Genomic DNA, 12208 nt, shown 5'->3' with positions numbered 1-12208 from the left:
GGCCAGGAACTCGCGATAACGATTCTGCCAAGTAAGAGTCAGAATGACTATCGTTATGAGTGAAATAAGGCACTTACACGAGGCTGGAAAATGCCATTGTTGTTTGTCAGCCGAGCAAGCCCATTGTAGAACTCATACGCTGAGCACTTGGCCTCAAATGAGACGAGATGGAATAAACGAAGCACATTGAAGGTTGCTGCCGTTGTAAGGGCAACCTCGCGAGGCTCGAAATCAGAGTCCTGAGCAGAGGGGGAATCCTTAGTGAACTACTACAACAGGAAGGGACGCTACAGACTCACCTGAGCAGAGGGGGAATCCTTAGAGAACAAGCCAAGGAGCCCTCTGCCCAGGTGCACTACTATATACTAGTGACCGGAGTAATGATAGAGTGACTGCGTGGCGACGGATGACGGGTTGGAGAAGTCAGGTGTCGCTAATGGACCCTAGGTGAGTGTCGAGTAGCCCTCGAAGCTCCGGAGAGGCAGGTTTGGGACCGTGATGCCAAGGGAGGGGCCCAGGCATCCCTAGAAGGCCCAAGAAGGGCTTCGGGAGGTCCAGGCTGCCTCTGGGCGTCTCCGCTTGTGACCGTGACGTGACAACCGGAATCGGAATCGGAATCGGAATCGGAATCGGAATCGGAATCGGAATCGGAATCGACTCCGGGTGTGTGACCGTGACGTGACGGCCGGAAACGGAGAGGGAAGGCGTGGAGCGGAAAGGGAAGGAGTCTGGTCTAGCCCAAGGGCCGGGGAGTGTCGAAGAGGACCAATGGGAATGGCGGCCAGCCATGACCACTGGAGGGTAGCGACAGGGGGTCACTCGGAGACGTCCCCGGACGTCTCCAGAGAGGTGGAGGTGTGAGGGCGTGCAGCCTGGGGCGCTGCAGTAGGCACGAGCCTTAACGGCAGTAGGCCTCACCCAGGGGAAGACCCGATGACGGGGGGCCGTGGTGGCGGAGTAGAGAGCGGAGCCATCGCAAAGCTCAGCCATCCGAACGTAAGCCCGAATGCTGACATAGGTTGGGGACACCCAAGAGGTCCAGCAGATAGAGATGGTAGGGAGACCTTGATAAGTAACAGCCCGGAGAGGCCAGAAGGCCATAAGCTCAAGGTCTCGGAGGGAAGTGGTGCATCCACATCCGGAGAGGTCTCCGATGGCGTTAGTGATCCATGATGGTGATTCCGGATGGACTTCCGGAGGGGAGTGGCCAGGGAAGTCGAAGACTCGGGATCACTGGATGTGGGATGTGGTGCAGGCAGTGGAGGGAGGGAGAGTGTTAGGGTGCGGAGACGCGGAGACGCGAGCAGAGACGCGGCGCTTGATGGGATCAAGTGACGGCATCAGGGGTTCCCCTGACAGCCGTTTGAGGTCTGGTAGTCGTGGCAGGGAAAAGACGAGCGCGAAGGAGTTGTGTGGTCCGCTCCCCAGCCGAAGGACAACCGCAGAAATCAATTGAGATGTCGTGAACGCCATTGCAGTCAACAACGCAGAACTCGTCGTCGTGGGATTGAGTTGGCCCAAGGGTGGCAAGACGAGCCAACGTTGCAGGGCATTTTGTACCGATTGGATGGCCAAGTTGTACACGCTGACCCAATGCCTTCAGCGTTGTGGGCTGGAAAAAAGACCCCGTCCAACGCTGAGAGGTTTGAGTAACACGTTCAAGACGGTTAAGAAGCACAGCAACTCACGTCAATACGGTGGAATGGTAGCTCCTCATGTTGCCGAAGAATACAAGCATCGCAAAAAGTTGAATCCACAGACATGAAACAGTGGCGACAACGAAGTGTGCCCGGACTGGCTCCACATTGGTGACAAAGATCGTGGAGGGGAAGGCCTTCAAGACGGAGGAGCTCGTCCAAAAATGGGGCGACATCGTTTCTGGCCCAAACACTGAGAGGTCGGTCCTGGAAATAGGTTAGAGATCTCCTGGAACGTTGTGCTCAAGACTTTACCGAGCTTCGTGGCTGTCGCTTCTCTGTAGGATGACCATCGTCGAACTCAAAACCGCCGTCTTTGGCCCATTGGTTAGTTTCAGCCTCGAGAGTAGCTAGAATGTCGGCAGCACGAGTGAGGGCCTCCGACGGCGGAATCTTGGAATGCTGGCTTGTTCGCTTTCGGGGTGAAACCATAGTTGGAAGGGTTTCCGTCCTCGTTCGGAGCTGGCCACCATTGGCGATTGAGATGTCATGGCGGAGAAGGCCAATACGAGGCAATGGCTCTTCCTCGTCGTCGTCGTCGTCGCTGTCATCAAACACCGTACGGGTGGCTCGAAAACTGAACTGGGGGCATGTTGTTACGTGGACGAGGAGGGGGAGAAGGTACACTTCTTGAAGATTGGTTTCATCGCAGAAAGATAGGCACAAGCTGCACGATCACATGCCCCAGCTTTTTTTAAAAAAGCAACTGTCAACTACGAGGGGCCTTCACGTTGCAAAGGAACCTTGAACAACTGACCTCGCGACCTTGCTTGGCTATTTCTTGGCTCTCCCCAAAGGGCTAAAAGGCCAATTGCTCACCACGACTAAATTTCATGGCGAACAACGACCTGCAGCTGGGCGAAAACTTCCTCAATACAGATGCTCTTTTTTTTCTCTCTCGCTATCCTATACCGTATGCTCACAACATTTCATTGTGCTTCGTTGTCTGATGTTCCTCCCGATACTCATATGATTCTATCAACGGCACCATACCATTGGGTTATCTTAACGCGAGAGACCACCCAGAAAGCCCTGAATCCGACTCTGACGACGTCATTCCTGACTTGGTCCCAGCCGACAGCGATATACTTGCGATGGACGGCTTGTCAATTATAGGCGTCAAACCCTGGTATCTTTCTTCAAGTGGTGTTCTCAGTACCGACATGTATGTATTACTTTTGGACATACAAAACCATCAGCTAATCATTTGTAGGAATGAAGTCTTCCAACGCGCCCCCATCGCAATGGGTGTGGACGACAAAAGCTTAGCAGAGCTCACCCGTCAACCAGTCTACGTCGCAGCCAATTGGGATATGGTGCTGGCCTACTTTGCACTCTTGCCGCAGCTCAAGACCCATTACATCGAAACTGGGGGTGTATTTGCAAGACATAAGCCCCTCTACTTCACAATCGATGGACAAGATCGAGTCTTCAGTGGAAAGTGAGGGTGTCGGTTTAACCCGTTGTAGAGAGCTGACCCTCCACCGAAAGCTTCACTCCTTTCTCGTGAGCAAAGGCAAATGACATTATCCGTGTACATGCAACCAGGGAGAAAGCACAAGAAGCCATCGACAACGACATGCGGCGGAGAGATGGAATCAAAAGGGAGGATGAAGATATGAATAGTAGAATAATGGCGTTGTAGGGACAATGTATTTGAAGAGGTATTCGAAGAGGTATTCGAAGAGGTGTGTGTATTCGAGGAGGCGTGCGGGATCGAAAAAGCGTACAAGAAAAGTGCATTCGGAAGACGCGGATGAGTCCTTCTATCCATGACAGGAGAAACTGGCCAGGAATAATCAGCTTACTGAACTGGATCGTTGAAATACCACGCACCAACGGAGGCCACTCTACCGGGGTTGTTGGCAAGTAACGCAGAAGTGGAGGACGGGTGGGCCATGGAACGGCAGAACCTGAAACAACAAGGTCAGGAGGAGTATCGTGAGGAGGGGGGACACACTTGTCGGGAACTTGAGGCAGGAATACGAAGCACAAACTTGAGTGGCCGAAGGCTAACCTGGAATGACAGGGTCAGTAAGCCTCTTGCAAGAGATAACACACACCTGTCAAGAGTGTGGGGCTTGTTAAATGGCTGTAAAATTTGCAGGAATGAGATATAAATACATAGATATGAGAAGGTTTCTCATACCTTTGCGAGAGACTGGTGTCGTCCAGCAGCCAAGCCGACATCTCCAAGAGAGCTCGAAATCGAAAAGGGAGTAGGACAGTAGAGGATTATGTTGCCACGGAGAGACTGGGGAAACCGGCCAGAGTCAACGGGCAAGAAATTATGGCGATATAGTGTGCATGGAGTCGGATTGAAAGACAGAGTAAAGCCTGCGATGTAAGCTCAGATGCAGTATATAAGTCAGGTAAGTGTTCAAACCTGAGTTGGGGCTTCGAGTTGGACTCAGAGAAACACCCGTATCAAAGGGGGCATCGAGGATGGACGAAGACGGAGGAAAGGAAGGGATGCGCTGGCAGTCACCCAGTGTGACAATAACTGGTCGGGCCGACATCCCTTAGGGGGATTTCCTTTTTAGGTACAGAAGACTTTCGCAATCGCTCTGCAGACGACGGTCAAGGTAAAAATGCAGTGGTGTATTCAATTTCGTCGCATTCAATACTATACGCCCATACAAAAAATAGGCGAAAGAGAGAACTTTTTTTATCGCTGACAAAAGTCGGTCGCCGATTTTATCTCATAAAATGGTGTAGTGGTCTTGAAAATGATACAGACGAGCTCAGTAGCAGTGGCGCAGCATGAATATACGGAAATCTGTGGCAATATGTGAGTTTGAAATAGTTGAGTCTGTTTTATGCACACAAAATTTGGCGTAACACGGATTGATCTTGCAGTGTGAGATGTCCTCGTTCGTCCCAACCTTCATGTCACTTCGCTATGGCCATTGCAACAGCTAACCGGCGGCGCAGTAACATTACTGTCGGCTTCTCTATCACTCGCTGAAACCCATTCAGAGCATGAGAAGGCGGAGTGGACACCTAAGAACCATTTGGCAGAACAGAGATCCAGGGCACACGCAACCTACCGCACTCGGCTTGTACTGTCCCTCATCTGAGTCATGTTAGCTCACTATACCCTACAACTATAGGCACGCGGCCTCGATTCGAGAGCGCAACAGAGCCTACAAGGCCAAAGAACGGTCAGTCAACTTTGACCAGGTATCTTTCCCTTTCCACCTAAATATTCATAGGCACGCTGCAAGGGCTGCACGACAATCTATTAAAACACCACTTCAACGGCGCAAATCGACCACTACAACTTCCGCCAATGCCCCCACCGCATTGCCCAACCTTGCATCCTCAAATTCCGTCTCCAAGACCAAGAGAAAAACTCTTCAAGTTCTCCATTCGTAGGGAATGGCACGGGTATACCCATGGGTATCCGAGGGCCTACCCGCACCCATACCCGCACAGCGGGGTCACGAATGGACCATTCGTGACCCCACTCTCCATAGGCTTGGTTCCGTTGTACTCATGCGACAGACAGGGCTTCTTCGGTTTGCAGCTATCGACCACCTGTACCTATCGCTGACTCTGCGTGTTTTGAGAACGCGACCATCCTATCTTGCCCGAGATCTCAGGTGGCTTCTGACTGGGATGGAGATGTATAAGTTCGCCAAGTTCAGCCCTCACCACTCATCTCACTGGGGAATACACTCTAGGATATCAACAATTGCGTCCTTCGAAGGCCTCGCCTTGCGAATCGATAGTATGTATGTCCAAAGGGGAGTAAGCCTAGACATCGTCCCAGCATCTCCAGATGCACAGCCGCTTGAGTCCGTCTTTCCTCTTCAAACTATCATCACATCCTTACATGCCTGCTATTCAGCTATATGGCGGCCAGACGACGTTGGCGCAATTTCAGTCGCGGGTCTCAAGCTTTCTGGGCGAAATCATTTACGCGTAAAGTCATCGCCGATCTCATGAATCATGTCAATCAACTGCCTCCCGGAATCACGCCTATTACACCAGAGCAACGACAAGAATGGCTGTCTCTTCACGAGTTGACCTTGACCGGAACTCAGTACGACCAAATGCGTGTATGGGTTCTGAACAACGTGCGTGTGCGCGGGCTTTCCGCCAACTGATCAGGAGGCTGCAGCTTGGAAACAAGTCCGTCCCACTTCCTCAAAATATCTAAAACAGGGGAAGGGCGAGGAGATTCAAAGATGGCGTAACCAGGTCGCCGAGTAGACAGAATCTTTGATATATCACCAGAAAAAAACTTTTGCGACGATCAGATTGATTTGCGAAGGACTACAATGCTACAACGACGTATTACTTGGCAGCGGCAGTCAGAACCTGAAGACGCTCGAGCTTGGCAGTGCAGTCAGCACAGAGCGCATTAGGATGGCGCACTGCCGGTGCGTTAGGATCCGGCCTAAATGTCCTCAGTGACGGTAATTCAACGTCGGCCTTTGACGTACATTTCAAGCTCGTTGGAGTTCACGAGCTTCTCGATGAGGCCCTCTTCATACGACGTCGTGTACATCGCAATTGCCGCAGGATAACCGCGGACCCTCATACGAGTATTGCCGGGAACACCCTCCACGAGGACCGTAGCATCGGCCCTACAGTCAAAGCTTCGATCAACGATGCACTAAGGAAACACAAGAAACAACGTACGCGCTAGCATAAATTCCGGGCTCACGCCCAACAGTGACAACGTGGTAGTAGACGTCGCGTCCTTTCGACGGCACTGAGGCTGCGACAACTTCCGGAGTACGGGCAGGGACCGAAACAAAAGCAGGGGGGTCAACCATGACCCCATCGGTCAACTCTAATGTCCATGGTATTAATACAATGCTTGATGTTGAAGGAAACGACCATGACTCACCCTGGCCCGAAGTGACCGACAAATTCGAGGAGACTGAAGATACTAGAATCAAATTGTCAATGAGAACTGTTCGCGAAGCCAGCAATGGTGTACTTACTATCAACGGCGCTGGCGGCGCTGCTCGGGGGGTGGTTGGCGTCCAGCACCTCTGCAAGTGCAGCTGCGACCAACTTGTCCAGTTGGGCGGGAAGCGAATCTGAAGCCATTTAGCCAATGTGATTGATAAACTAACGCGCACACCTTTGAGTATATCGAGACGCTGGACGAGTTCAATGACGGCCTCGGTGATGTCTGCCAGCTCTGCAACCACAGCGACCAAGTCAGGCTTGATGCGGAGAGGATGTCTTTTGCAGCCATGGGATGAGGGAAGAAGAGAGGGGGGTGAGAATCAAGAAAAAATCAGACCACCTGCTTATTAGCTTGGGCTGGGTGACATTTGGGGGCGACGCTAGTACCGGTTCACGGGAGGGACAAGAGGTCAGACGACTTGACTCGTGTGCTTGGAGGTGCTTGGGCAACACAACGGTGTTATCGGTGATGGGAGTGCGATGGATGACGATATCTCCAGCGAGCGAGATCCTAGAGAAAACCTTTTGTTTAAAAGAAGAGTGAGCCACATAGAAAGATGGTGATGAGGCAATGGACGATAGGGTGGATTGAGAGCTTTGGATATATGCACTGGGAGGAGGAACAACTGTTTTCTTCATCACCAACACGGACATGGCCTAAATAAAATTAGCGATAATTCGAAACTGCCGCGAAAATCACCACCATACTTTTCCTTAAGTCGTTTGGTCCTCCTTGTTCCGCCGCAAAATTTTCTTCTACCTGAATCTCTTCTTCTCATGACGACGCAGCGTGGACGACGGAGTACCTTTAGTCCCCCACAGCACGTTTGGCTTCAGGGCGAACTCCCAGCATTTCTCGCTGCACAATGGGCCCATACTCCAGGAATCTTCCTCCGCGAAAAGTACAAATTGTTTTCGCTCGCGTGGCCGGTTCCAAAGACACCGGGGATCGAGCTGCCGAAGAGCGAAGAAGAAGCCTCACGGCTGAGTCCAGAAGAGCAAAAGCGGGTTGAAGACGAGCTGACGCGTTTGGGCCTTGCTGAGGCTGCGGTCAAGAAAGTAAGCTCCCAATGCCTGAACCCCCAAGGTTTGATACTCACCAGTCGCACAGCAGTTTAACGACTGGTTTAACAACGCCTCCACGCGCGCACGCAAAAAGCAAAACAGCGAGCCCCTTCAGAAGGGGGCGAACACAGGACGAGTGGATCAGGCTTTGGCTCGTTTACTCGGAAAACGTAGTCGGAAGCTGCAGGAGATTGAGGTCTATGTTCGTCGTCATAAAGAGCGAATTCAGCCGCTCGTCAAAGTCGCTATTGCCGCAGCTCGCACCCCGTCACCAGGCGCAGGCACAGGCGCAGGCGCAGGCGCAGCAAAGTGATGGCGACGAAGCGACTGGAAAGGATAGTGTTCGTCATTTTCTTCTTTGTCCAGCTACCATATTGATGTGTTTTCGTCAGCTACCCACAGCGATGATGAATGCTCGACGCCAAGTTATCCAGGATTGTTATGCCGCTGAGTCGGAAGCAGAGAAGACGAGTGTCAGAGAGGAGTACTTGGCCCAGCCAGAGATCGAAAGCCCCGTGATTGATATTGAGACGCTGACGCCAGAAGAGATTCAGCTATAGGTCCCTGCTTGCCCTTTTGCTGGTTGTCGATGCTGACTTTATGTACCAGGGCCATTTCCAAATTGCGCTCATTCCTGAAGCGAATCCACGAGGGACTTCACGGACTCACAGGCTGGATGGGGGCAACAATATTTGGGGGTCCAATGCCAGAAGAAGGCGGAAAGATCGTGGTAGAAAGGTTTGTCATCGACGTTGACATAATCTTCTTCTCGCTCACCCGTCATGTAGCTTTTGCCTTGGTGTCTCACCGAGTGGCCTCTCGCTTGCCGACTATATTCCTGAGTGGGAGAGCGTAGTTAAGGGGACAAACCAGTGGCTGAAGGAAATATACCGTGCGTAATCCAGAAACTGTGACTGGATTTTGAATGCTAACTCTGGCCTTCAGCGTCTCACAAGCGGAAAGCCCGGGCGATTTCTACGGTGGATAGTACTCCAACGAACACGACAACCTACTTCCGCACCGAGACCGCCCCGCACATCTTCAGCCATTCCCCCCAATGCTCCAACCACTTCGACAGTCGCTTCACCAGAGCGACACACCGAAACACCTCCAGCACTTTCTCCCCGGGCTCTGGATAGCTTGTTGAAGATGCCCCCTCCCTGACAGACGAAGTTTCAGTCTCCTCAAGCCTTGACAAGCGGGGCACGCATTCACGCGTGGAATTGTGCTGGAAACGCCTCAATGGATGACATTGGATGGTCGCTGAAGTCCGATCGGCCGATGATGGCCGATCACGGAGGAGTGATCCGAAACGCGACTGGGCGCGACTAGACACACTGGCAAGTACAGAGCGCCCTCAAACGCGAAGGAAAGAGGGACGAGCCCTCAAAAATGGGGTTCTGGGGTGCAAACCCTCAAACACGAGAATGAAACAAGGTGGCTGCAGCAGGGCACGTTTCAGAAAGTGGAGGCACTGTTGGGCAGTGCGGACAACCCCAGATTCGAGGGTGCGGGGAGCGCTGCGGAGGCCGAGGACCCTGCTGATGTAAGCAAGGGGAAAACAGCTTTTGTACCTAGAAGACAGTGAATCGTAGCCCCACCTTTGGGTTAGATTTGGCTCACCTCTCTGATGGCAGCAACACGATAAGATAACGATAAGATAACGATTAGATAAGCGATGTCGGACCTTGGACTTGGCAACAAACGATGTATTGGGACAACATATGAAGACAGAGACTTTCTGTCAACACTTGGATATACTAAACCTGTGGTCTATGTGATTAGATGAAGACTCCACTATGCACAGATGCGCTTACCTTCATGGAACGTCGCCCTCTTTGGATTGAGCGACCCATGTTGGAGCTGTTTATGCCATTCTTGGTGTGGCAGTTGATGCTCTTGATGCTGGTGGTTTGGCTGTGCACAATAACAGAAAATGCAACAAAAACAAGAGAAAACATATCAAATATCAAAAACATATCAGATGTGACTGTGACTGTGACCACTACTGTTTTGGGTTTTAGTGTTGGTTTTGGGTTGTGTTCATTTTGGAGTGGTTTGTTGTTGGGAGTATGTTTGGCTACAAGAGGCATACTCTATGTGTCATACCTGCTCTCCTCTACATCCACACCCCCTTCCTCTCCACCCAACTCAACAACCCCACCACCACCACCTTCTTCATACCATCCACCATCAACATCATCATTGATCCCATCATTACCACAACCACACCTACACCCACACTTCTTATCCAACTTTGTCATCACCCTCATATTGCTCTTATGGGTTGCAGCATGGATATACTTTCCATGGAGCCCCGAACACATCAACCATGATTTGTGTGTTTTGTTTGTTTGTGGAGTTGTTTCCGCATTCAGCATTGCTCGCATTTCCTGCGTTTCAGCCCGATGGCAATCTTGTCCGGTTGATCCCGTAGAGAGTTTCTTCTGCTGTAAGGGCAACCCCGGAGGCCTGAGATCAAGGTCCTAGCAGGGGAGGATCCAAAGAGTGAATAGAAGTAAGCAAATACAAGTGAGGCTGACCTAGCAGGGGAGGATCCAAAGAGAAGAAACTCTAAGGGTCCGCCTGCTAGGTAGCGGAACTATATACTGCGCTCTTGACACGCCAAGGTTGATCGTTGCTCCGTGCAGTATGCCTGCGCCATGTCGCAGGCCAGGTCCCAGGGGGATCACCAGGCGGGGGCGGCGATGCGCCTGACGGAGGCAGTGATGCGATCACCGGAGTCGGAACCGGAGTCGGACCGGAATCGGAATCGTCTCCGAGGGGCCGAAAGGGAGGTTCCCCTGACAAGATGGTATAAAAGTCATTTCTGGCTCTCATGACAAGAAAGTCAAGATCTGGAATGTAGCTACAGGAGTAGAAGAGCAGAGCTTCAACAGTCACTCTAAAGGTATAACATGTGTTGCCTTCTCTCCAGATGGCATGAAAGTGGTTTCTGGCTCTTATGAAAAAACAGTCAAGATCTGGAATGTAGCTACAGGAGTAAAAGAGAAGAGCTTCAAAGGTCACTCTCATTATGTATGGTCTTCAGCATTCTCTCTAGATGGTATGAAAGTGGTTTCTGGCTCTTGGGACAAGACAGTCAAAATCTGGAATGCAACTACTGGAGCACAAGAGCAGAGCTTCAATGGCCCCTCTGATGTTATAAGATCTGTAGCATTTTCTCCAGATAGTACAAAAGTAGTTTGTGGCTCTGATGACCAGACAATCCGAGTCTGAAGTACAATACCCAAGCTGCACAAGTATTCTATTGACAAATATGGTTGGCTTATTGGCCCCTATCCTGCAACAGACTGTATCTTTTGGTGTTCCCCTGTCCTCTGCCGCACCCTCCAAATCTACCCATGCACTCTTATAATATCCCCTGAGGGACATGCTGATATCAACATTGATTTGAACTTCCTTGGTCCCAACTGGGCTAAATGTTATGCACCACCCATGCCCTCCATATTCCCATACATTGCTGTTCTTTTTGTCATGTTGTTTCTTGTCACCATCAATGAGTTTTACTAATAGTATATAGCCTTGTTACACAAATTGAATAAATTCTTACAGAATCACCTTTGAGGTTTCAATGGGTTGAATAACAACTACTGAAGGAGTGATGTTATACCTGGTAGTTATCTATCTATCCTTTATATCTTCTATTGGGATCATAGGCCTCTAACTTAAGCCTATGCTATTATGCAAGTTTTCTGTAAATTTTCTCTTTTAACTTGGATCACACATAAGGATGACTTGATATCTTGCTAAGGAATACATCGATGAGAGGGGATAAGGCCCCAAGCGGCAGAGAGCCGAACCGTGACCCTGCTGGACATATCATGTGATCATTGTGATGCCGTCCCAATAAGGGTGATCAAAACACAGCCACTCCCAATTTGGGGGGGCTGGTTTTTATTTTTACTTATAGAGCCAAAACTTCGGTTCAGCAATAATCATAATCTAAGTTGTATTCTGCTCCAATGGCTGTCCCCAATGTCTTTGCAAGATACATATATTTTTAGTTATCATATCTGCCTGTATATATGCCATATATCCTCTTACTCTAATCCCCCCCCAATAACTGACTTGGAAGTCAAGATTACCCAATAAGATTGAGGTAGGAAGCACACAGAGGGGTCCCCCTATGAGACGATATCCTCCACAAAAGCTCTTGACTAAGGTATAGGGTCACACATTCCCAAAAAGGAAAGTGACCATGTGATCCCACCCTCCCGCCCTCTTAAGGCCTTATTTTATTTATTGTTTGTACATAAAAAATAAACAAGAAAAGTACTAGCTTGCCCACGTGCTGCAGTTTAGCAGTCGAGGCAACTCATTGTCCATCCAATAACGCGTTGTTTGCTTTCTACAGCTCTCCCCCTTGACACCTTCCACCCTCTGACGTGCCAAATGGTGTTCATGAGCTCCTTCCGTGTCACAATCAACAGCTCTTGACTAAGCCACAGGGTCACACATTCCCAAAAAGGAAACTGACGATGTGATCCACTGGA

The 12208-nt window shown here is 50.5% G+C and overlaps 1 protein-coding gene across 1 annotated transcript; it reads right to left on the bottom strand.

Moving 5' to 3' along the window:
- Positions 1–1327: 1327 nt before the first annotated feature.
- Positions 1328–2129, bottom strand: MIND_00583700 (CxC2 domain-containing protein; the record flags this gene model as incomplete). The annotated part of the gene is made up of 3 exons (XM_037362596.1): positions 1328–1636; positions 1689–1904; positions 1953–2129. The coding sequence occupies 3 exons, from the start codon at positions 2127–2129 to the stop codon at positions 1328–1330; spliced, it is 702 nt and encodes a 233-aa protein (XP_037220517.1).
- Positions 2130–12208: the final 10079 nt, after the last annotated feature.

Source organism: Mycena indigotica, assembly GCF_014461135.1.
Source record: "Mycena indigotica strain 171206Taipei chromosome Unknown Mind.scaff0005, whole genome shotgun sequence".
NCBI lineage: Eukaryota > Fungi > Basidiomycota > Agaricomycetes > Agaricales > Mycenaceae > Mycena > Mycena indigotica.
This window is presented reverse-complemented; position numbering and strand designations above follow the sequence as displayed.